The 25387-nt window shown below is 40.6% G+C and overlaps 1 protein-coding gene across 2 annotated transcripts in view; it reads left to right on the top strand.

The window, feature by feature from the left end:
• The first annotated feature begins 241 nt into the window (after positions 1 to 241).
• The window catches only part of SLIT3 (slit guidance ligand 3), a 518327-nt gene continuing 493181 nt past the window's right edge, over positions 242 to 25387 (top strand). Inside the window, exons 1-2 of one of the 2 annotated variants that reach the window (XM_030504412.1) lie at positions 283 to 323; positions 652 to 902. In XM_030504412.1, coding sequence (XP_030360272.1) covers positions 718 to 902 — 185 coding nt within the window. In that variant the 5' untranslated portion in view covers positions 283 to 323; positions 652 to 717. Of the gene's footprint in view, positions 903 to 25387 lie in introns of both variants that reach the window. The other variant, XM_030504413.2, reaches the window with a different exon arrangement.

The following is a 25387-nucleotide window of genomic DNA, read 5'->3' on the forward strand; positions in this document are numbered from 1 at the left end:
TTTGGTGACGTCAGGGCCGCGGCAGCCAATGGGCGCGGCGGGAGGTGTTTTGGGCGGGGGGGCGGCGGCGCGGCGGGCGCTCGCCCGCTGCCATGCACAGCGCTGGGGCGCGGGCGGCCGGCGGCCAGCGCAGCAGCGGGTGGGAGCGCCGCCGCCTCCGCCCCTCCGCCTCCCCGCGCCGCCCCCCGGCCCCGCCGGCCGCCAGCGCGGGGGTGCGGGCCCGCGGCGGCAGCAGCAGCGGCAGTGAGCGGCGGGAGGCAGTGCCCCGGCAGCCGGCGGAGGGCGGCCGGTCACCCCCGCCGCGGGTCACCTGCCCGGCCCAGGTGGGGCGATGCGGAGCGGAGGAGGCTGCTTTGGAGATTGCTGCCGCTTCTGAGGGATGTTTTGTGTGTGTTTACCTCCGCTCCCGGTTTCTCTTTCATCTGAGGACGCATCTGGCTCCAGCTCTGTTAAACTATCTGCCTCCTGGTACCGTTCGTAGATAACAGAAAGAAACCTGAGCCCGAGAGGCAATTCCCCACCTTCTTCCACCTAACGTAACCTTTTCAGGCGCCTTTGAAGGTTTGCTGGTGCTCCGGCGATGATGGCAGTGGTGGGTTCCCTTGGGCTGTACTAAGAGCCTCTTGTTTTCTTTTCCCTTTCTTCTTAGAGGCATTTCATCTTTAAGGGCCCGCTGCTTGCGTACACTTTTATACCCACCGAAGCGATCAAGAAACCATGTTGCGTGGTGGAAGAAGTGCGTTTCTGTGCCTTGGAATGATACTGAGCTTTTGGAGCTCTGCAAGTTGGATGCCTGTCGGAGGATGCCCACATAAATGTACGTGTATTGCTTCCAACGTGGATTGTCACGGACTGGGACTCAAAACTGTACCGAGGGATATTCCCAGGAATGCAGAGAGACTGTAAGTAGAAACGGTTTCAGGGCTCGCAAGTACTTGTAGAAGCATCTGGGATGAGTTTCTCAACACCTGCCTATCGGTGCAGCATACTTACTAACAGCAGTTTCAGTAATCAAACATGGATTAATGTTTTTGGGAGGGAAGGGGAGGAGCTTTCCCGAAGTTGCAGCTATCCTGCTGCTGTTCTGGCTTTTAAAAAAAAAATCAGCTGCTTTGAGAGTTTCACCTTTTTTGGGGGGTTCACTTACCATCTGGTTGCTTCTGCAGTCACTTGCTTTAATGGAGTTTAGGCGTCTACCTGTGGTGCTCCCAGCAGTAATCATTGTCAATGCGAGCACCAATTTACTAGGTGACTAGAAACCTGGATGCTTTCACCTGGTGGCTGGTAGCAGTTTATCCTTGCTTTCTGAGCACGGTGACTTCATCACCATGGAAAAATCGACTCCTGCCATAAACTAATTCAAATGGATACGAAGTACCATTAAAGCAGCCTCTAATTTCTGTCTTAAACTGCAGTGGGGAAGCTGGTTATTTAATTTCTAATCTGCTTCAGGGTTTATGATAGTAGAGTAACGTTGCGGGGCACTTCCAGACTCCCCACAGGAGAATGTAATGAATGTGTTCATAGAAATCTTCTGTCGTAACTTTTCACGAGTTTTTTTTAGTTGACTCTTTTTCCTTGCTTAATAAGTTTGTAAGGAGAAAGCTAAAAGCAAACTTCAGTTCTCTGATGCAGTTTTGGCACTCGCTTGGTGCTGAGGACGGCATCTCTGACGTTGCTTAATGCATAGCATATGGCATGTTTCAGAGAGTGCCCGGTGTTAGATACAAAGATGTCCAGAATGGAATGTTAAACAGAGCTTCAGAGGCTCTGCGCTGGGCTCCGGTGTCACTTGTGCCTGATGTGGGTTAGCTGATAACTGAACATGTTTTTGAACTTGTTTACAAGTGCTGTAGGTTGTATGGCCTGACTTCCAAATTCATTTCCTTCTGGATCATAGAGCTAGGGAAACATTGAACTCTCAAGCAAATTTTCCTGCAAGAAAGGAAGCTAGATGAAGTTACTAAGCAAACAAAGTTTTTGTGCATAGTCCTCTTAATGACTAAATTGTGTCCCAGAATGGAATTTTATAGCATCCTTGTCTGCTGCTAAATTCATTTTACAGTGCTGAGAGCTCTTAAATGATAGCACCATGCAGATTTCTTACTATGCTGTTTTACCATCTTTCATGTTTTGTGGCTGTATCAGCCTTCCTTTTCACCCCAGCTGGGTGAACAATAGTTTTCAGATGTCAGTGTTACAGAAAGCTTAACTTCTGTGTGTTCTCTCCAACTGATGGGTAGCAAAAACCCCAACCCCAAAACAACAAAGCCCACAACAAACCGGTACCCAAGTAGCGTACCACTGTGTGTATGGGTGATAACACAGATGTTTTGTATGCTTCATTGGTGAGGTGTCTTTGGGTGGTTTTAACAGTCAAAGCCTAGCATCAAATATTTAAATTCACAAATGCAAGGTTAGGTGGCCACCCGAGAAGAATTTCAGAATGCTAATTTATTGCCTAAGCTTTAGGGGGACCGAATTGTGTTACTGGGTTTTCGCTTCTGAGAATGCTTAAGAGAGATATTAACTTTCCTTGTCTGCTCTAAGAAGCTAAACCAGAAAAGGAATTTTCTTGGCCTTGGTATGTTAAGTGTTAAAAAGAATGAAAGAGTGTAATTGCTATGCTCTTGGTCCTGATGATTTTTGGTGGTGTTTACGGATTTAAATTGTAGATGAATGGCTGCATGAAGAACAATAGCAGCTGTTTCACAATATTCAGTTTGAATATTTAACCTCAGAGATAAGCTACTGATGAATATGAAATGTAGCTGTGGTTTTTTTGTTTTGTTTTGGTGTTTCGTTTGTTTTTTGGGTTTTTTTTTTAGATAGGGTATTATTGGAGCATTCAGTGGCTGAAACCCTGTGGAAATAGCACACGGCAGATCATGTAGTAACACATTATTCCATGTTTTAAAATACTGACTTCATTTTCTGTTAATCCATCATGAGCCTTTCACTGGTTTTATAGCATTCACTGTCGTCTTCATTACTACTGTGTTTAAAGCTTGTATCAATTCTTTCAAATCCAGACTTGTACTAATTGCACTAACTGGAGTTTTACGATGTAAGCAGTGAGAGAAAGGGAAGACTTTATATTCTTTCAAGCCTAAATTCTGCTTGTAGATCACCAGCCAGCCACTGGGTATATCAGAGTATCCCACTTTCCTCTGTGGTCCACAGCAACCTGTAACTCTTTGTGATATAATGCTGGGTTGATGTGTAGTCTTTAACTAGTTTAACTTGTAAATAATCCCAAACTGATTATATCTGAAGTGACAAAGATATTTTTAATCTGGGGGAAATACTTAGATGTTAGGAAAATAATTTTAACAAGTTTCTTGATGGCCACACACCAAGTTACTTTTTAGACTCTTGTGCTATGAAAAGCTCTTCACTTCTTTCTGCATCCTCTTGAGCTGAGAATTGCACATACATGCTCAAGTCGGAAAGTTTTCTTTAATAAGAGATCTAATGACACCACTTAAGGTATTTTGCCGCTAAGCTTTTAGAGTTATGTTTGTACAGATGTTACAGGTTGTTTGGGCTAGCGGAGCCAAGGTAAATAGTATTTAAATTTGTGTTAATATGAAACCCCAGGAAAAATGAAAAGACAACAAGGAAAAAAATGGGAAGTGTCTTGGGGGAGAAGGGGAAATATGTCTTATTGTGAAGTGCTATTAAATGAACTTGTGATGATCTCCTGATACCCCAAGAAATGGGCATCACCAGAGCTTTGGTTACTGATTCTTCATGAGAAATGTGATGTATGCTCTCGTTTCTCACTCCCTGAATGCTTTGGAGGAGTAGTTTTTGTAAAGAGTTGTTGTACCTGTGATGTCTGTCTTGAGGGGAATCCGCAAATTAAACAGTGATCACAAAGTTGTAAAACTATCCTAAACTTTTTTTACATAGCTTCATTTTTAATAGCAGCTTTACAAATATAGCAAGTAGTATTAGGTTTGTGTTGCAGTTTACCTTGTTATTACATTCTGTGATAGTCCTTTAATTGTGTGGTGTAGATTGAAGCTTTGCTCAGTTCGGTTTTGTGCAGAGCTAAAAAGAGGTGAACGCTCTATACTGGTGCACAAAGAAATTGTTCAGTTTGGAGAAAATAAGTGGTGAAACAAATATTTGTCACTTCCAAGAGTCGCTTCCAATTATCTTTGCTCTAGAGAGGGAACTCTCAGAATAGCCAACATGTCACACAGGGAGAGATGCAGAAGGAACTAGGTCTGAGATTTTCCCCTGCGTTGCAAGATGTGATGCTCCGCAGAGGACCTTGCACATGAGCAGGGTGGTACAGCTGACCTTGTGGCTGGTTGTCAGTATTTACTGATCCATTCCGCATTTGCTAAGTAACTTTATATCCTACCCAAAAGAGAAGTTTATAGACCTTTTGTGTTGTGGAGAACACTAATAATTGTTAACTTCTGGGGGTGGGTGCAGCAATTCTTTTATTTAAGCTGATTTAAACTGATCTTTTGTGCTAATAAAGAAAGCAGAAGTTAGGGCTTAGAAATTAAGAATGTGTAAATACATCCATAAAGATCTTGAATCTTGTGCCTTACTGACAAGTTCCTTAGAGAGTTGCTTTATCAAACTCCTTTAACCAGAGTTTGCTTAGCAGTGCTTCCATTCTTACATGTGATTATTTTTGTCATTTTCTTCAGTAGAAATGTTTTCTATATCTGTAAAATATTATACATGTGACTTTTTATAATGCTTAATAATGCTGGTAGTCAAGTTTAGTTTGAGATGGTGTGTAAATGCAGTGAGCAGATCAAAGCCATCTGCTTGACAGTTGTGTTCTTCAGCTCTGAAAGGAACAAGTGACATGGAGAAACTGCTCAGTCTTCTAGGTCAGTATCTGCATTCTCTTTGAACATGAGGCACGAGCCTTCCATTCATGTCTAGTTATTTCCCTGTCTGTTAACAGCACATTATGTATGTGTAGAAGTTTTTTTGGAGGATTTAGCCGTGTTTGAGTTGTTGATGAATTAATACTTGGTGGCTTAGAGTCTTATTTATTTCATTGGTCTCCTGTGTTAATCATTGCTTTGTTTTGTCTTTTACTTTGAAGGATTCTTTACCTTACTCAGTTGATAAAGCTTGCAAGACTAATCTGTTCTGTGCTTTGTCTGACTGGCTAAATTGAGTGTGTCTACATTTAGGTGCAATTTAGAAGCTTAGTCATCTGCTTACTCTGGAGTTTTCATGTGGTCTGGGGTTTCTGTTATACAAATATATTATTATGGCATTTTTGGCCTAGGTGCATGTAGCTGCTGAAGTTGCACTGGCTTGTAATAAGTCTTCAACTTCCTCAATTTTGTTTCCAAATTAAATCTAAGCTCCTGTCTTGAATGCTTCCATGTTACTGCTGAACACAGAGTTAAACACCTGCAGGTATAATTACCCTGGCTCTTATACTGGCATTCTGTTTCTCTAGAGTTGTTCTCACTAGGGATCACCACTCATCTGTCTGTAGCAATAGTCTCCAAAACCTTGCATGGAGCATTTCCAAATCTTTAGTTTCCTAAGTCATGTGTCAGTAAGTAGACATACATGGCTCTGGCCTTGAAGAGCTTGCTCTCAGAGCACTGATCCTGGGAAAACTTGACTGAGTTGCTTAATTTAATTTGGATACTTCCCTTTACTAACTTAATGCTGACTACTTGTGCTTGAGTGGACAGTGACATGCACTTGTCTAGGATCAGAGTCTTGCACTATTAAATTTGTTACCTCATTTTGAAGTGATGGAAACAGGAAGGAGGATGAAATTAGTTATTGTAATTTGGTAGCTACAGAAGCAAATAGTGGCCATTGCCATGTTGTATTTGTTTGCACAACTTTGGATTAGATTCTGAGATCAAAGACACCAGACTACTTACTGCAGAGTTTTGTAATGAGTTGCTCTGAGTCTGTTTGCTTTGTTCATTTCTTACTTCTGTAGCTGAGTGTTAATTCATGCAGAAGAATTCGGTGAGAGAAAAGTTGCCCCTCTGAAGAACAGCTACATTCTTTTAGGAAGTCCTAAAATCTAGGTGACAAGTATTGCTTTTCCCCCCTGGAATCTGTTTGTGTATGAGTTCGGTGAAGTGTGTACTAAGGTCAGTATAGCTTACCTGTACAGATGGATTGTGAGGCCAAAAATAAGACAGTACTAATACTTCTTTAGTCATACAGAAATCTGTATAAAACTCCTTGTGTTGTACACTGTCACTTGTAAGTCGATTGCTATGAAGTTATTTGATCATCATATTGAATACTATAAGTCATCTTTTGGAATGTCAGTGCCAAGTGTTTTTTTTTTCTTTCAGTTCAAGCATTTCTAGTTATGTTTAAAACAAAAATAGCCTGTCCCGCATGGACACTAACGTCTGATATGCTTTGTTGCCCACATTTCAGTAGTATCTAAGCTATTCCTCAGCTTCCACAGAGCATTAAAAAAATGGTTTTCCCTCAGAAAGCTCGCAAGATGCTTGGGGAGTTCTAAGGGTGATAGTGAGAAAGATCTTGGCTCTAATAAGGACATTCAGTGAGAAAGTTTCAGCCATTGTATGTTAAGAATTGAGATTGTTTACTGGAGAGACTGTTCAGAAGACTTAAACCAGGACATGTTCCCTCCCAGGCACCAACAGCTTGAATGACTTGAAGCTTCATTTTTCTACAACTCTTAATATAGTTCTCGTGGCACCCACAGTGCTTGATTTCCCTGGGCTACCTCTTGCTGCAGCTGGTTGTCTTAAATGAATTAGCTGTTTGTCTGGTGGTCTAGTGGGGTCTGGTTTTGATCTTGAGAATTATTAATAAAGAATAATTAATATTATAAAGAATGATTAAATCTTAAAAAGAGTTGATTATTCCTGAACCAAGATAGAGAATAGAAGCCATTGATTACTATTGTAGTTGTGTTGGCTAACACTTGATGCACTAGAATTAACTGAAAACCATTTTGCTTCGAGTTCCAAGTTGGAATGTGTCATGATCCTTTCCTAGCCACAACTGTGGTGCTCCTTGTTTTCCACGTATTACACCTGCTAAAGATGGTGTGGTGTTAAGACAAACTTCGTGAAGGCTGAACTTCACTGGAGCTCTCTTCCACCTTTGGCTGAGGACTGCAGTTGACCACTCAAGAAATTTTTCAGGCAACTGAAATAATTTTTAATATATCTAATTCAGAAGTAAATCATCTCCTTTCCCAGAAATTCCTGATTTTCTTTATCTTTTTATTTTTTCCATCTTTCTCTTTCTCTAAATTTGAACCTACTAAATGTAGCTAAATCTTGTTACTGGAGTAACATAAGCAGCTCCGTCCAATTGGGAATGAAATTGTGAACTTGCAAGTTCTGGAGCCTCTTTTGTCTTCAGAAGTGCCTCCAGCTTTATGAAGCACTACACTGTAGTGAACTCCTTGTGATTAAAGGGATGAATCTTCCTTTCTAAGTTAACATGAAATGCTCAAATGCCTTATATAAAGTGCAGGTCTGCTGCTGGACTTTGGCCTTGATGTAAGCTTCACTGTGTCTTGTAATACTACAACTACTGAATTATCTCAAATGTTGTGTTAACCTCAGGAAGAGGTTATGTTCTCCATAAGTAACCTAGTACCTCTTAGTTCTTTCACCTGTTAGCTCTTGCAACTACAGACAGATACTGGCTGCATCAGGTAAAGGATTTCTGTGTCTCAGGATTGAAACCCCTTTCAACACTGGCTGATCTTCTGTGGCTGGGGAGAATGTGTGACTGTGAGCAAGTATCCTTTTCCAGTGCTAGCAGATCATGGAGCTGGTTTAAGTAGAGCCAACTTTCTGGTGGAGGCTTGATGATGGCACCTGTGGGAATCAGTGTGCATGGCCTCTGTCCTGCAGTTCCGCAGGTCCCTAAAGTGGCTTCTCTTTTCCTGTTTGGCTTATTTTTTGCTCTTGCCAGATCAAAGTAGTGTTGATTGTCCACTTCAAGTTGAGACAAAGTAAGTTTCTAACTTCAGGGAAGGAAGGAGTGAAGATAACTTTGGGGAGAAAAGCTGAAGTGAACTTCAAGTGGCAAAGCGTTCTGAAGACAAATAATGGCAATGTCATGGAGAATGAGTAGAAGTGATGTGTGGCAAAGGTCTCTCTTCAGAGATCTGTAACGTTCTATTTTCAAATCTGTTTTTAAGTTGTCCAGCCAAACATATTATTTAGGATCTTGAATGGCTCTCACCAGTAGCAGAAACTACTTCTTCCTCTGTGAGAAATGGCCTTGTAAGCAACTGACAGTCTTTTCTAATGGTACTAGATACATGAAAGATCTCTCTGTCTATTTATATACAGGGAACAGGTCTGCGGTCTTGTACTTGGAATAAGTATTGATGAGTTGAGGGTCACATCTGTGGAAAAGAGTATTTGATTCTTTCCTCTCTGCTGGTTATTTTCAGTTCCCCCTCCCCCCCACCCCCCCCCCCGAGTCTGGTCTGTTGGTTGTCTCTGTCGGAATAAATTTATCTCTCTTTCAGCTTTATGCCATCTGATGGCTGCAGTATATGTTTTTAATCATATGAATGTATCAATACCTATATTGATGCATTTCTGGAGCTTTTAATTAGATTTTTACCTTTCTAACTGTGAGTTGCTTCTTTTTCTGAGACGTTAATTTAATTTTGTCCTTCATGTGGAAATGTTTTTAACTGGTGGCTGTATTCTTTCTTTTTCTCTCACTGATGAAGAGAGCATTTTCAATAAACACCAGGTCAGTTAAAATGAGGAAGAAAACTCAGTGTTGTAAAGATGGTCTTGTCTTAACTTTTAATCAAGCAACCTTGAAAACCCATCTGAAATTTACTTGTAAGCTCATTTTGGGATTTATCTTGCTCACCAGCTCACTTTTGCCTGTGCTTTCCTGAACACTTGCAATACTGTTGCAGAAATGATTCTTAACTTCTTACATTGAAGGGGCTTTTTAGGAAGCTTCCTATGCTTCCTGTGGAGAGGTCACTATGATTGCTGTCCTGCTTCAGTGCTGTGATGAAGAACCAACCTTTTGGAAGTAGAATCAGGTTACTCAAACACCTATTAAATGTATGTAGAGTCCAAGCAACACTATGAATTTTGGGAAGTAGTGTTCTTATTGTTGCAACCTCGCTGGCTGCTATGTGGACCTGCGTTCATTCTAGTTTGAGGCGCAAGGCTGTTATCAGCGGTGCCATATTAAGGAGTTAAATTGGAGATGTAACTTTAACATCTCCTCTTCTGTTGCATGGGGATGCTATAGTGACGCTGTGCTGTGACTGTACATACAGGCAGTCACCCAAAAGACAGGACAAATCAGTTGCCTGTAATTTTTTGGAGTGTTTTCTCTGCGTGTCGTCACAGTCGTTCCTTCTCCTTAGACAGAAGATTGGTGGTTCTGTTTCAGCCAGGGCTCCATGTGAGTGGAGGGACAAACTGCTCTGGAAGTTAATGATTTGGAGATTAGTAACCCATTGAACAGCCTGAGAAGGTGCTTGTAGAAGGGGGTGGGGTGGAGTGGTGGTGATGAGCTCTGTTTCCGATAGATTTTGGTTAATATTATTTTCCTTCCATTTTGATGTTTTTGCTTGGGAAGAGCTGTCCTCATTTTAAAACAAGAAAGGTTGCTTTGCACAATTTTACATTTACTGTAATTTTCATGATATCAGTTAAAAATGTGTAATACAATTGAGGTTTCTTTATAGCTGAGGACTGTGCCTGCTGTACTGGTCAGTACTGTCTCATCTGCTTGTCTTCATCTCTCTGCTCCTTTTGTCTTTGCTGAAAGCCGTTTGGGACTTCTTTATAAAACACTTATCATAAAAAATCTTGAGCTATCATAAAGGTGCTCCTAGGCATGATAACAAAAATGGTAATAAATTCCATATTAGTAAATCTGAGGTTCTGATCTCCAAAATCACAGCACTATAAAATGCTGGGTTTAATGTCTGGCTCCAAACTATTTTTTCCAAGAGCTAGATTCTGTCAAGGTTGGCTGCTTGCCCAGGGGGGAAAGTGAGGAAGTGAAGTGAAGGGGAAGAAGAGTATGTGAATGAAATGTTTCAAAAGATAAGAGTTTAACTATCATGAAAATACCAGGCTGAAAGCAGAGGCATGGATGCATTCTTGCGCATGTTAATAGTGAGAGAACTGTTTCTTAATCCTTGGGGGTTTTTTTTCAGTTGGTCTTTTTCCTTTGTTCCTGTGGCAGGTGAGGGATGTGTTAGTTAACTTGCACAAAATAAATGTATTGGTAGATTGTAAGGTATTACCAGTGTGTATTTTATGGGACCCTGCTAAACAACCTTGACAGGTTCAGAAGATACGGGCAGTGAGTTGTGAGCCTCATGCGCTTTCTCAGGTCAGAGTCAAATTAAGTATTTTAAGTCAGTTCAGCCAAGCTGGCCTCCTGTACTGTTTTCACTGGCACTTTCTCTGGGTGTGCACTGGTCAATAATGAGCACTTCTGATGCTTTAGCAGCTTTTGGAGTTGAGGAAGTACTCTGTTGTCTGTCTAGCAAAAATGGTGTTAGCATTAACGCTAGATACAGTATTAGATCAGTATTACAGAACATATGAAAGAAAAGCTTGACTTGGGAAGGCTTTTTCCACAATCAGCTTGCCCCAAAGTAGAAAAGATTCAAATTCCAAACTTCAGTTTTTCTTTAGAGAGTCAAAAAAACTCATCATAAAATGGAAGACATTTCCCTGGAATGTCGTAATGGTGTTCTTTGGAATATGCTGTCTTGTCAAAGATGAATGGCCAAAGAAATTCTCAATTCTTACCAAGAGCTCTATGTAAGAACATAATTTAGCTTTACATTGATGATTTTCCTCCCCCTTAAGATAAGAAAACAGCGAACACACAGGTTCTTTGTCTGCCAAAGGTCTGACTGTCCCTTTTCTCTGTTTTAGAATATAATACGTAGCATCTAAAGCTCATATAACAAATATGGCCACATGACATCAAGCCCACTAAAATTAATCACTGCCTATATGTGTGCTCGTTGTCCACAGGTATGGAGACACTAATGTTTAATGAAGAGTCATATTGTTTGAATATAACTGAGAAGTTTTAGCAAGGAGAAGCTGCATCCTGAAAGCAGTTTCAATGTCTGATGCCTTCCTGTTAGTCATAAAGCTTGGTTTGTCTGAACTTTAGTGGGACCTTAACTTACGGATATTCCCCACGTTTATGTTTCGTCTGTGTTTGTTTAGGCTGGGTGCATTTTTTAAATGCAGATTTCAGAAAGAAACGGATGAAACATCTTTTCTTGTTGAGGGTGACAGTGGTTACAGCATCACTCAGCAAGGTGGGAACGTGTGGGTCATGAGCTGCTCTGAAATAGCTGTGGAGTAGTGAGAAGAGGCTGTCTGCCTCATCCTCTTGAAGTGGTAGAGCTGGTTGGAGATGGTATTTTAAGAATATAGCTGGGGAGCAGAAAAGAGAACTTCCTGTAAGGAAATAGCACAGGGAAGCAATTGTGCATTTCTGAAATGCCGAAATAAATGCAGTAGGGAGGTAAGCTGGAGACAGGAATGAAGTGGTGAAACAGACAGGAGTGGAAGTAGATATTGAGGAATAAAGCCTCAAGGCAAAGGCTGGCTCTTCAGAGTGAGATGAAAACACACATCTGGATATAAGTTTCTCAGATAAGAATGTGAAAGTATAAGAAACAGCCCAATGATCTTTTGGAGTTGTGAGTTTTAATAGATAACATATGAAATGGCAGCAAAAGATAAGGAGCAATCAAAAGTGGTTTATGGATTTTTTTGGGGTTGTGTGTGTTTGGTGTTTTTTTTTTGTTTGTTTTTGGTTTTGTTGTTTGTTTTTTTTTTCCTCTGGGAAGTTCTTTAACTAATTGCTTAGGAAGTTTTTTAGAAGTTGAAAATGAATTATTCCCAGCTGATGTTAACTTAATCTTAAAGAACAAATATTTTCCAAAGTTGTTCTTCCATAGTTTTTAGGCCTATAATAAGCTTAGTGCAAAGTGGGTTTATAGGCATGAGTAGTTCAGTAACTTGGAAAATCAAATACATGTGCCAAGTCTTATTTAGAAAAACTTGAGTTTTGTGTTCATTTAGCAAACACTGTGGAATCAATTCAGCTACGCTTCAGCAAGTCAACTGCTGAAAACCGTAAGTTGGAGGAGGATGGGGGGACAGGGAGGGTGGGAGTCTACTTGAGAATGAAGAAAGTGCTTGTGGTTGTAACATCTGGATGCGAAGTTGGTCATGTGAATGCACAACTTTGTTCAAAATTTCATTCGATGTATTAAAACTGTCCTACACCTTTTACTGCAACTTCTTGGCTTAATCTGCTACTTAGCGGCTCCAGTAGACATGTACGCTCAGGGTGGTGGTACTTGGAAGAGATGGAGTTGGTGAAACTGAATGCTTGCTAAATTAAAGAAAAAAAACCCAGGAAATCCTGAACAACAACAAAAAAACTCCCAACACAAACCAAGACCTCTATTGTCTTTCCAGGAAAAGATCTCCTGGGAGGAGTTTCTAGTCTGTGCATGTCTGACAGTGAGCAAGGAGATGAAATCAAGGCTTGAATTTCATGTCAGACTTCACTAAAATCATTTGTTTGTTGGTAGAACTTTTTCCCCAAGTCATCAAGAATTCCAGCAGTCAGAAGCAGGTGTGAAACATTTCAAGTCCTAAACATCAGATTGTGTGTGTTAGTGAAGAGCACCTCAACAGACAGCAGTTTCTGCCTGTGGGGGGTGGGGTTGAAACTAAATCATCTTTAAGGTCCCTTCCAACACCTTCCGTGATTCTTCACTGCTTTATTTTTGGTCACATACTGCATAGTTAAGAGAAATAGACATAAATGCAAACAGCAGATACTGTCTCTGTGGAGTAAAGCAATGGGAATTTTACTGAAGTTTACATGCAACGTGTTTTTTTCCCCGTAGATGAGCCTGTTGTGATTGACTGTGTATGGAATTAAACACACAAAACTGACAAAAAAAGGCAAGTGTGTAGAAGAGTCAGGGTGAAAACCAATCTCATGAAAAAAATTTTCGTCAGTCCTTGTTTCTCGCTTTGTTGCATTCTGTTCTCTAAGTCCTTAATTAACATTAAATTACCATTAAATACTACATTTTGGGAAAGTGTTAGTGTTTGCCATAAATCGTAGTAATGGCATTAACTTTGAAGAATGCTCATGCTGCTTAGAAGATGTTTGTGAAGTCGAGTTATCACCATATATTTTACATTGATTTACAAGGTATTCCTGTTTGAGATAGTGAATGTGAACTTATTTGTGTAGCCTTTCAAAAGTCCAAAAGTGATGGAAATTGAAGTGCAGGCACATATCTATTCATATCCTGATGAGATTGTTTGATAGTTGAGGGAAAATATGGCCCAAAGAAATGTTTCACATTGTCTGACTTATGCCTGTGTGACTGCTTGGTCTTTGCTGGACTAGCCCTGGACTGAGGAAACCACCTGATGTCCATGCACCCAGCTGGCGCATGCTGGATATGAAAGATGACCTACAGTTACGGGTGTTAAGTAGGAATGGTTAAATAAAATCAAGAATTGAAGTAAAAGATAAAGGTTATGCATATGCATTTGCTAACCTGTTTGGGTTATTTATTATGAATGAAAATGATGCTTGAGCTAATATGACATGGTACTGTACTTTATAATGTGCACATCCTTGCTTTTTCATATTAAATCATGTTTCTGTAGCAACTGTATTTTAAAATGTTCTATAGTTTTCCTTGTGCTGCAGATTTAAAGCTTTCTGCTAAGCCCTCACATCAGACCCAAGCAGAAACCAACAAGCATTTTACGCTTCTCTTTGTAGAAAATGTAGAATCATAGAATCCTGAAGGCTGGAAGGAACTTAAGGAGGTCTTGTAGTCCAGCCTCAGCTCAAAGTAGTGTCAACATGCAGTTCAGACCAGGATACACAGGGTTTTGTCCAATTGGGTCTTGAAAACCGCAGGACCTTTGTGCAACCTGTTCCACAGCTTGACTGTCCTGATAGTAACCATTTTATTATGAACACCAGGATCTCCTGTTTGAATGTATGATCATTGTATCTCTTATTCTGTGTACCTCAGTAAAGAGCCTTGCTCTGTCAGAGTAACTCTCCTGGAGGTATTGGAAGGCTGCTTTCCAGTCACCCAGAGCCTGCCCTTCTCCAGACTAAACAAGCTGAGCTTCCTCAGGCTCATCTCGCATAGTCAAGTCTCTTCATCGTTTCAGTGGTATTTTTGCTCAAGTTTATTAACATCTTTCTTTGGCTGAGGGGCCCAAAACTGGGCACAGTATTCTCTGTGTAGTTGAGAGAGACAGTGTTTTCCCTTAATGCACAGACATTGTTTCAGCATAGAAGGCAGTCGGGTTGGTCAAGTGTGATTTCACTTTGGTAAATCTGTTCGTTATTTTAAGACATCATCAGTGTGCCCAGAAATTGCTTCCAGTAGTAGTGGCACTGACTTTTCCAGGGACCAAAATGAGGGTGGTGCTGACAAGCCTGCACTTCACCATGTCATTCTTTTCAACCTTTGTGAAGACACATATAACATTCACTTGCATCAGAGATGTCACAGCCAGGCTGCACTTGATCAGCCAGATGTCTCTGAACCAACAGATGCATCCTTTCTGTTCCCACAGGCATGTATGGGTCAGGATTTCTGAAGAGATGCTTGACTTGATCCTCTGCCACTAATTGGCTGTTTGTCTCCTCCTTGAACCTTGTCTTTAGACACAAAGACTTGGGAGACTGTGCCAGTTAAGACTAATGCAAAGAAGGCATTGAACACCTCAGTCCATCCCTAAACCTTATCATCCTTATTCTTTTATAGCTAATGTACTTGATGATCCTTGCCAGTTTAAACTCTAGTTGAGCTTTGGCTTTCCTAATACCATCACTTCATGCTTGTACTTCTGTATTCCTTTGTACTGCAGCCTCTCTTCTGCACTGGAGCTCACTCATGAGATGCCAGTTTAGCCTAGGTGGTATTCTGATATATACGCTTGTTTTCTTCAGTGTCTGGATGGAGTGCTCTTGTGCTAAGATTACTCTAGGCTGCTCCCCATCAATACCCTGAATTCTGTTAAAAAGTTCAGAATTCTGCAAAACTGAATTCTTCTCTGAAGTCTGGGGTCATGCTTTGCTCCTTACCCTCCTCACACCCCTCAGCATTTTGAATGTCACTGTTATGATCACTAAAGCCAAGGATTCCACTGAATATCTTGCCCCCAATCACCTCATCATTTGTGAGTAGCAGATCAGGAAAACTTCCCCCATGGTTGGCTCATCTAGCATCTATTTTAAGAAGTTGTGTCTGACACCCTCTGGAAACCTCCTGCCTTGTTTGCCTGCCCCTGTGCTGCCTTTCCAGCAAATGTCAGGGAGATTCAGGTTCCTCAGAGAACCAGGGTCTGTGATCTGGACACCTCCTCTCACTACTTAAAGAGGAGTGGTGTTTCCTCCTTCACCCTGAGCGGGTGACTGCTAACAAACTCCTACATAATGTCACTTTCAGACCTATATGCTCAATGGGATTCTTGCCTGGTCCATAGAGGAGCTCCTGACATTTGAGCTGTTCCTTGATATGAGGGACAGCCCCTCCTCCTCCTCCTCTTCCTTGCCTATTTTTGCTGAGAACCCTGTATTCAACCATCATCAAACATGCACATTACTACAAGTGTTCTCCCACCATGTTACTTATTCTAGTGGTGGTGTATTTCTGCATTTGTAGCACAAAAATGGGCTCTTCCTGCTTGTTTCATAAGCTTTGTATTTGTGTAGCGGCACATGATGAGGTTGTGCCAGTACAACCTCCCGACCTGTTTATTCTTCCTCAGACTCTCTTTATCTTTCACAAGGCCGCAGATGACGCTGCTAAGGGAGATCTTGAGCACATCAACAGTAACTACAAGATCTTGGGGACAAAGGTGGAGGGCATGGGATTGTAAAATGTACTGTTAGAACGTTATTCTGCTAGCATAACATTTCCTTTATAATAAAATCTGCAGACTATAATAATCAGTCAGGAGTTCATGCAGGCTGGGACAAACACGTATTTCCTTGGAAGAAACATAGTACTTCAATTCCTCAGTCCATTCTGCTGCTTTCTGCAGGTCTCAGTATGACTTTCAACAGCCATCTGCTCAGTGGGGAGTTCAGCCACTGTGCAGGTTGCAAAAGGTAGTATTTTCTTGGTGTTTTTTAACACCTGTAGTTTGCAAAGTCATTTTTCTTATTTTTGTAAGGATGAGGACAGAAGTGTGTTGCCTGCAAGCTTCTCCAGATCATTTGGGCACTTAATGTGGGTCATTAACCAAGCACTGCTGTAATGGGCTCAAGAATGGATAGGTTATTCACAAAATTAGGGCACTTAACCTCAAAGATCAGTTTTCCCATTGTTAGACAGAAAGAAAACAGTGTGAGTCAGACCTGAAAGCCTTCTGCAATCAGAAGGAATGATCTAATTTCTTTGAATTAAGAGCTGTATCATGTAGGTGTGTTACAGAAGTATGATGGACTGCAGCAAAGAATTTGTACATTCCAGCTATTGTGTGGCTATTTAATTACTGCTTAAATTATTCTGCAGACTGAAACTATCCAGTGTCACATGTGTGGTGCAATCCAACAACAACTAAATTTATTAAGTGCTGGGTTGTTAAGTTTATTGTTGTTCTGGTTTAACATGGATAGCCAGTGATAGCAAAGTGACTGTGTCCCACTATTGCTGTTAGGACGCTCTGTGCAGTACCCATTCCTGAAGCTATGCAGGGTATTTCTGAACCCTTTCAAGAACTGGTGGTTGTGGCAGGGCTTGTTTTTTCTCTGCTGATGTTCCTCCACATTCGACTTCATCTCACTGCAGATCAGAGAAAGGGGGTCTATTCTCTTACTTACTAGGTAGGTAGGTCTTCCCTTAACCTGTTAAAGTTCAACAAGGCCAGTTGTCTCAGCCTCTGTTTGTTTGTTGTGTCCTACAGCTTCCCGATAGTCTCAGTAGCCCTTTCCTTGGCTCTCTCTGATGTATCAATGCCTTTCTTATAATGGAGAGTCTGAAAATGGATAGAGTATTGCAGATGAACTGTCACAAATGCCAAATATAAGAGATGAGTCCATTTGTCAAATGCTTTCTGGCTACACTCTGCTAGTACAGTCTGTTTGGTGTGGCCCTCACTGTGCAAGGGCACACTGCTGGAGTTTTGTGGCCCAACGGGACTCCAAGATCATAGAATCATAGAATGGTTTGGGTTGGAAAGGACCTCAAGATCATCCAGTTCCAACCCCCCTGCCATGGGAGGTTCCTTTTCTGCAGAGCAACTCCCTAACCCTACTACAAAGCAACTCCCTGGTCAGACAGTGCCCCACCTCGAGTTGTTGCTTGGGGAGGATTTTTTTCTCTTGAACTAGATGATATGAAATGTTCAGAGAGTACCAGTCTTCCAAGAAGTCAGAAAAAAATAAATTCCTGTGCTCCTTTGCCAAGTCAACTGTTTGTTTTAAGAAGAAAAAATAGCTTAAAAAGTCTTAAATGGAGATAGGATGTACCGTCTTTTTTAAAGTATGAAATTACCTCAGCTGAACATGATTTTGAAGTTTTTTGTCTTTTTCTTTACAAGTGATATTCATACTTGCCCAAGTGATTTGGAAACTAATGGCATTTGTGTAGTTCATAAAATCCAGTTCCAGGAGTTTATTTGCTGCATTGCAAAAGCTGAGATGGAAATATGTTAAATGTGGAGATATGCAGATTGTGCTGCCAGAGGGCTGCAGGGTAGTGCTATAATTGAGTAGTTTATCATGGTAACTTTGAAGTTCTTGGATTGAAGGCATAAGAGAATTGCTGAGCGCTTGCTATAGGGAATTACAGCCATTTAAGGTTAAGAGGGTAGCAGCAGTCCATACCCATTAAAGACAAATTAACTCCACAGCAGAAATCCTGGAAAATGGTTAAAATAATAAAACAGATACTTCAGAGGGTTTCCAGAAGCTCTTCTGTGGACACATTCACCCATGGAAGTGGGTTTTTCTCCTTTTAATGGGTATGGTTGTTAGCATGTTCCCAAGCTAAGACCAAAAGGACTTGTAAAGAGAGGAGGAGGGCTTTACTGAAGAACCTTTTGCTTCCGACCCTGCAGGTAGCTTTCATAACAATCCAGAAGTTATTCCTCGTGGCTTTAAGTTTGTGGAGTGCAAGTGAATGGTTAACTTACCTGTGAAAATGCATGTTTCCCCCAGCTCAGACGTGTTGTGTTTGTGTTCATGGTTACCTTGCATAGGGATTGGGGGCTGGGAAGAAAAATCAAACAGGAACATTTTCAAGGGATGACTCAGCTGTCATTTAAGCAGGTGGCTTGGATCCACAAAGTCCTTTAGCAGTGTAATGGCAGAACAATGCAAGCCTTGTTTCCCAGGAATGTGTGCTGCTGGAGGTAGTTGGACCAATTGCGCTAATGAAAAATACCAGTAACTCTTTTGAGTCAGGACTCTGGATTCAGTTGTTATCACTTCAAATTTAGCTCCCACATTTTGCATGTTACTGCCACCAAGTTGATGTATAATTTAAAATGAATCCTTTGGAATGGTTTACAAATGAATCATAACAAAGCATGTGTGCTACATCCTCACTCTTACATTTGAGGGAAAATTATTTTTCTTCTGTTCTTCATGAACTTTGGGAAGTTCCAAGAGTTGTGTCCTAGCTGAGGGCTGTTTTGACATGAGTTCTAGATGGTGGATTGGATGCTGGCCTGTTTGGTTGTTAGGGGACAGGAGAGAGGTTTATTAATTCCTAGTGCGCTGTTCTGTGTGACATAGCAATTTTATATGTCCCTTGTTGGAAAATGCTGACCAACGAGATGAAGACAAATGCATCTTCCCTGCAGGATACGTGGGTTGTTGAGTTAATCAAGATTCTTTCCAGAGTGTTGGGGTTTATGCTGATGTGTTTGTCACAAATGTGACACAATGTGTATAGCTTTGAGCTGGTATGTGGTAGCCACTTTGAAAACTTAGCAGGAACAGAAACTAAATGTCATGTTTGAGGTTCTGTGACTGAAAATGCATACTTACCTCGCCTAGGAAGCAGTTGGACAGGAAAGAATCCTAGTGCTGTGTAACTTGGGTAAGAGCTGTCGTTTGAAGTGTATGGCAGTTAATTTTTCTTAAATACAGTATGCAGTTTCTCTACTGCTCTTACTGAATTCTTTGAACAAACATCTGAGGACTTGAATGAAATTGCAGCTGGTGCTCCAGATTTCCTTCTCCTTAGAGAGCAGGTCATTTTCACTTTGTATGTATTTTCGGTTTTTGTCATGTCTTCCTAGGTTAAAGACAAATGGGTTAATAAATACTTTCTGAAAAACTTCCCATCTTGGACCTATGTTTGCCACTGAGATGCAAAATCAGTGACACATCATGGAATTCTTGGACATCAGAGGTGATCTTCAGTGTTGGTGTTAGGAATGTCGCTGTGTTTGCCAGATTGGCACCTGAGAGTTTGCTGAAAGGGAGGAAAACTTTGTTGCTCTAGAACATGTAAGAATTGTGGTTCTTCTAGAAAGAGAACTAAACTTAAGCAGCTTGTTTCCTGACCAAAAGCTAACAGGGTTAGGCCTGGAGTCTGGTGGTTTTCCACATCAGAATAAATTGTAACTTAAAAGAAGATGCATGGAGTAGAAGCTTGTCTTAAAGCGAATACGCCACTTGAAGTAAGACATCAGACTGAGAGTCTCTTGTGTGCCTGTGAACCTGTACAGTGCCCATACCTCACAGGCTTAAAAACCAAACCAAATCCTTAGGGAGTTGTACTGAGAGCTAACTGGGTTTTGTGCTTTAGTAAGGCTTTTGACTTAAGCATAATAGGCAATTGGAGCTAGCTCCAAAATGGGCAGCTGATTAAAAAAAAACCAAACGAAACTATAGTCTTGGAAGAGTTGAGGAATTAAGTTAGCGATTCACCTGGCTGTGTTCAAGACTCACAACCTTGAAGGCCCAATCTTTTGTATTATCTTGGAGACTATAGCGCATAGGGGCTTCAGCAGGTAGCAAAATGAAGTCCAAGTAGAAGGAACTTGCTACAACCTAGTAGCGTTTTGTGGTTTTGTATCCTTGTGTATAAAAGGATTTGAATTTTGCATAAGGATTCTTTGTCGAAGTGTTGAATTATTGGTTTGAAGATTGTTGCAAGACTTCAGCATCTGATTGCCTTTGTTACTGGCTCTTTTGTGAGAATGCTTATGTTCATTGTGGTGGTGATATGTTGTCAAATGCAATTATGATCTTGTATATTGGACACATGTAGGCTGTGTAAGAGGAGCATGTGTTATTTGCCAACGTACGTGAGTCTGGCAGACAGAAACATGTAATGCGAAGTGACAAGTGGATTTATTTCTCATATTATAAACTTCCTACAGTCCAAGGAACAGGGTGGGGACTCGGAACAGTGTCCGGATGTTTTGGAAGTGTTGAGTGGTGAAGCACAATAATTATCAACTGAAATTTCAGCAGTGTGACAGAGGAAATGTGTGCATTCCTGATGCTGTTTGAAGCTGTGTAATGGTATGCTCCAGAGAATGTTAGTGCTTTAAAACATTTTAAGGTTTGTCTTAGGTTCACTAGATTGTCTTTAGAGAAGACTGAAAGATGAAGAAATTCGGAGGAATTCTTGCTATGAAGCAGGATTTGCTCCACTTGCTCCAAGCATCCCTGTTTGCAATAAGTGTGTGTATTGTGTGATTTAATCTTCAACAGCTACAAAATATGTATTGAATTAAATTGTTGTTAGAACATAGCAGGACATGTTTATGAGTAGAATTCCCTTTAAGAGGCCATCTGAAGTCACTTCCATGATGTCTTGTACCATTCTAGTCCAATTCATGTTTCTGTTCCCACTGAAATGATTCCTTCCATGCCTGCTTTCTCAAAGCTGCCACTACACCTGCATTGTCCTTAACATGTTACATGCTAAAAGGAAGAAAAATAGATCAAGAAGAGAGACCTGATACCAAGAGCTTTACTAAAGCTGCTGTAGATGGCAGTTCCAGTTTCTTTTAAGCAAGGGATATGAACTTTGCTGCTGACGCACTAGAAGAGACCTGTGTTCCTTAACGGGGTTTTCTTTGATGTTCTTAGATGATGGGACAATCTTATCTGAACATGAAATGACAAAGAGTAGTAGCTGGGCTTGTGTATGCGTGGGCTGAGGCAGACATGTTGGGCAAGATCTAAGATCCTCTTGGCCTCACATACTATGTATGCAAAATGCAGGAATTCTGCACAATAAGAATTTTACATGGAATGAATATGTCTGCACATAAGTATTTGCTGATGTTAAATATAAATTCAGTTCACCTTTACAGTATATTTTCCCTGTGTCTTTGACCCAGATGATTTCTTTTCAAAGCTGTGCTTGCTTCCAGCAGTTCTTATGAACATCAGTATGTTTGAAAGGCAACCAAGATTAGATGTGAAGGTTTATTTTTTTGTAGTTGAAACCCACTAGTGAGCCCATAATCAGCTGCCAAACTTTATAAAGGAAATATAAAATATTATGATGCCCACAAATACCAGCTGTAAACCACTAATGTCTGCATTAGTTCAGTAACTTCAGTCACAAAGTTTAATTGACTAATGGGGTAACCTGTGGCAATCTGCTGCTTTGCAGCAGTGTTAGACCTAATGTGAACAGGAGGAGGAAGTGTTACATAGTAGTTCAAGGTTTTAGTCTGTTTTTCTTCAAATGGCAGATGAGCCTTGAGGGAGAGCATGCTGGAGCAGGCACATGTTCAGAAGGTGAACACTGCTTTCTAAAGCAGAGACAGAGGCGGCAGTTATCAGTTAAATCCTAAATGGTCTAAGCAAAGTGAGCGTCATGAACAATGGCTTTCTTCAAGTTAGAGCATCGTCCAAGTAATTTCACTTACAGAAATGGAAACCTTCGGCTTGGATACTAACCTTCAGAAGGGATTAATAGAATGATTGCTATTATGTATACAGTATAGGCTGTGCCAGTCTGCAGGAGTAAAGGAGAAAGCAAGCTCAAGATATGTATTGATTAAGGAAGGTTAAAATCTTCTTCGGAACAGGGAGCTGCAGATTTCACCAGAGGAAGAATGTTGAATAGCAGGAGTGTTCCTGAGGCTGAAAGTAGAGAGGGATAGAGCCGGTGTATGGGGCTGGGTAGAAGATGTGGTGTGGTGGGGAGATGGCTGTGTGTGTGGCAGGAATGTGGTTCTGCATGCACTCGTTTAAGCTGAGTAGAGCTGTGCTGAGAATTAGGTCTTACAAAATGGACAGAAGTGGGGCCAATGACACTGTGTTGCCACATATACCTTAACTGGCTCCTGCCTGCCTTAGAGAACTCTGACCAGCTTAATGCTGTGTTTTGCTAGAGATACTGGCAAGGGAAAACTTCTGCAGGAATAACATGAAAAGCAGATGGGAAACGACATGCAAGTAAAGCACAAGCTATTTATGCGTGGCTTATTCCAGACTTAATTCTTTCCAATGCTTCCCGCAGTCGGGTCACGCTGGCGCACCAGTGAGTAGTTAATGATGCACCAGGGTGGAAGAACTGAACTGAGAACAGAAGAGGAAATTAAGCTGGAAAATCTGAAAAATGTAGGCAGTGATTCAAAGGTATTCTTGGGGAAAAGCACGATTCAATCAACAGGATCAAGGCAGTGGAAGAGAATGGCTGGTACATGCAATGCCTGTAGATGTTTTGTGGGTTTTCTTTAATGGACATTCTTAAGGTATAGTTGACACAAGTCAAGCAAGGATACTGGCTGTCTTGTTCATTTAGCTGAAATGTAGGGATTTCTCCCCCCATCTCCTTATCATTATCCTTAGTTCCCATTTGTACTTAAGAAAGTGGGTTTCCTGACAGGAAAATGTTTCTTCTATTATTTAACTATGTCCTACACAAAGATGCATAAACTAACTCCTAAAAGTTTATCTGTTTTTAAAGAATTTTATGGCTTAAGAATTTTATTAGTACTTTGACAAAGTACTTTGATTAGTACTTTGACATTTATCAATAGCAATCAGAAATAGATTATATAGAAATATTATAAAACACTTGTTTCTGCACTCCAGTCTATTATTCACACTTCAAGTCTTGTTAATGTCTTGCTTATACCATAGAAACATCCACTTTAGGATTGATGAAAAAAATATTATCTATTCTATGTATGTATGGCTTCTGTTTTTAATGGCAGAATTCAGTCAAGAATTCTCATTATGGACAATGTGTAGAATTATTGGTCTGAATTTTAGAGGTTGGTTGGTTTGTTTGTTTTTTTTTTGTTTTTTTTTTAAGTAGTCGTCCTTAATCTGTTAGTTCTTTCTGTTGTCTGTGGCAAATTAAGTTGCTGTGGAAAAGATGGAGATCTTAAACTGCAGCTGGTTTGTCCCTGCCACAAGTCTTGTAGACATCTAGGCTGGGGTTTTGTCAGTGTGAAGCGTGAGCATAATTGTCATCACTGCAGGCTTCTAAGCACCAGATACATACCTGCAGTTCTAAAGCAGCTCATACTGTGTTGAATCAAGTTCTTGGTTTGGGTGGGTTTTTTAGCTTTTCAATTCTGGTAAGTGAATGCACCAGCATGTTAAAATGACAGTAAAAGGAGCTTAATTCCATATCTGTTTGCATCTGAGCTTTAGGGAACACATCAGAAAACAAGTATGTATGCTTAGAAATGTGAAATATTTCTTCAGATGAGTACTATTACCTGTACTCATCTAAATATTTACAGTTGTGATAGGTGGAGGATAGTGTTTGTATTAGGAAAAAGGTCTTTATTTTCATGGTTAGAAGCATTTGGGGAAGTTGTTAGATATATTATAAAATCAGTCCTGTTTCTTCTCTGCATATTGAAAACATACCCTTTAACAAGCCGAAATTTCAAAATACATAACTGCCTTTATTTGGTGATGTGGTCCACACTAGAAAAATGGAATTTGTTACCATGACAATTACTTTTAATTTCATGCCTTAGAGGAATATTACTTTATGTCTGCAGAAAAATATGATCTTGATTGAAAGCAAATATTCATTTAGGCTTGGACACTCACATATTTCTTAGTAGTAGTTCTACCATACTAATAGGATGTCACCTGAGGTGGAAAAAGACTGGCTTAAGTGGCAGCCGTACCGGAAAGCTTGTGTGGAACTGCATGTGTGATGGGGAATTACTGGAAATTGTGCAGCCAGGAGCACTTTTCCCCCATGTAGGCTGGGATGTGAATGATTACAAATGATTAATCTGTTCTCAACACTTGAAGAGCTTTTGCTCTGTGTTTGCTGTATTGCTTGCCAGGCACTTAGAAGCATCATAGACATCTATCTATGCAGCATTTCTCCGAATACAAATGTGACAGTTGAGGCATTCCTGGAAGTTCTGATTTCTGCACCTTCCTTGGGTTCCTTTCTGTACTGAGAGAGATAATCACCTTGAAACTGCACTTAGCAACACCTATCTGATTTTCAGAAAGCATTTCAGGGTCAAGGTTTGTGCAGGTGTCAGATGATTGCCAAATGTACTTAAAAGTAATACTGTAATCTTGCTTTTTGTTATTGACTTTTACTAGAAATGGGAGAGAAATGGCACCTTTTAAATGCAAGAGAGTTGTATCACAGTGCACATTAATGCAGGAACTATAGTACAAATAAATTGCGTAGGAAAATACTCTACTTCCTGCTGTGGATCTGTGATCTCATAGTCTCTTTTAGAAAATGAATGTCTAGCCTAATGGCTATTTTTTCATATCAGATTGTTTCCTTTTGATGGCAGTAGACTGTGGAATTTGTCACAATGTGCTGTTTACAATCTCCTGATCTCTAGAAAAATACCAAATGTTTTTTTGGCATGAAAAGTGTTACCCCGAAGACTTGTATTTGTGATATTTAGCAGCTTTTGGTAGGCAGAAGATGTGAGTCAGAAGAAAAAAAAGTTTCCTCCAATATTAGAAAATTGATTTCTCAAGAAAGGCTCTTTGTATCCAGGGGAACTGACACTCAGAACTCATTTGTAGTGACCCGATGGAGAGTATCTGGTTTTATTAATCGTAAGTTTGCTGCATATTGCTTATTATGTTAAAATAAGCATGGCTGAAACCAAGGAAGAAGAATGAGCTGTGTGTCTTGTCCTTCTTGGTTAGCACTAGGGTAGGTAGAACAACCTGGACAGAAAGAAGCTGCAAAAAACCCCCAAACCTCAATCACCAGGACATGCTCAACCAGGGGAACTGTAGTGGAGTCTAGCAAAGGCAAGTATAGGAGAGAGAAAACAGCAACTCAGGAGCACCAGGAGGTATCTGGGATACTCTTTTGAAATGAAATGACAGAAAGACTCTTTTTGTTGGGAAACAAAAGGGGTTATTCTTGGTTGGTTGTGACTCTAAA

The sequence above is a fragment of the Strigops habroptila genome, chromosome 12 (genome assembly GCF_004027225.2).
Source record: "Strigops habroptila isolate Jane chromosome 12, bStrHab1.2.pri, whole genome shotgun sequence".
Taxonomy (NCBI): Eukaryota; Metazoa; Chordata; class Aves; order Psittaciformes; family Psittacidae; genus Strigops; species Strigops habroptila.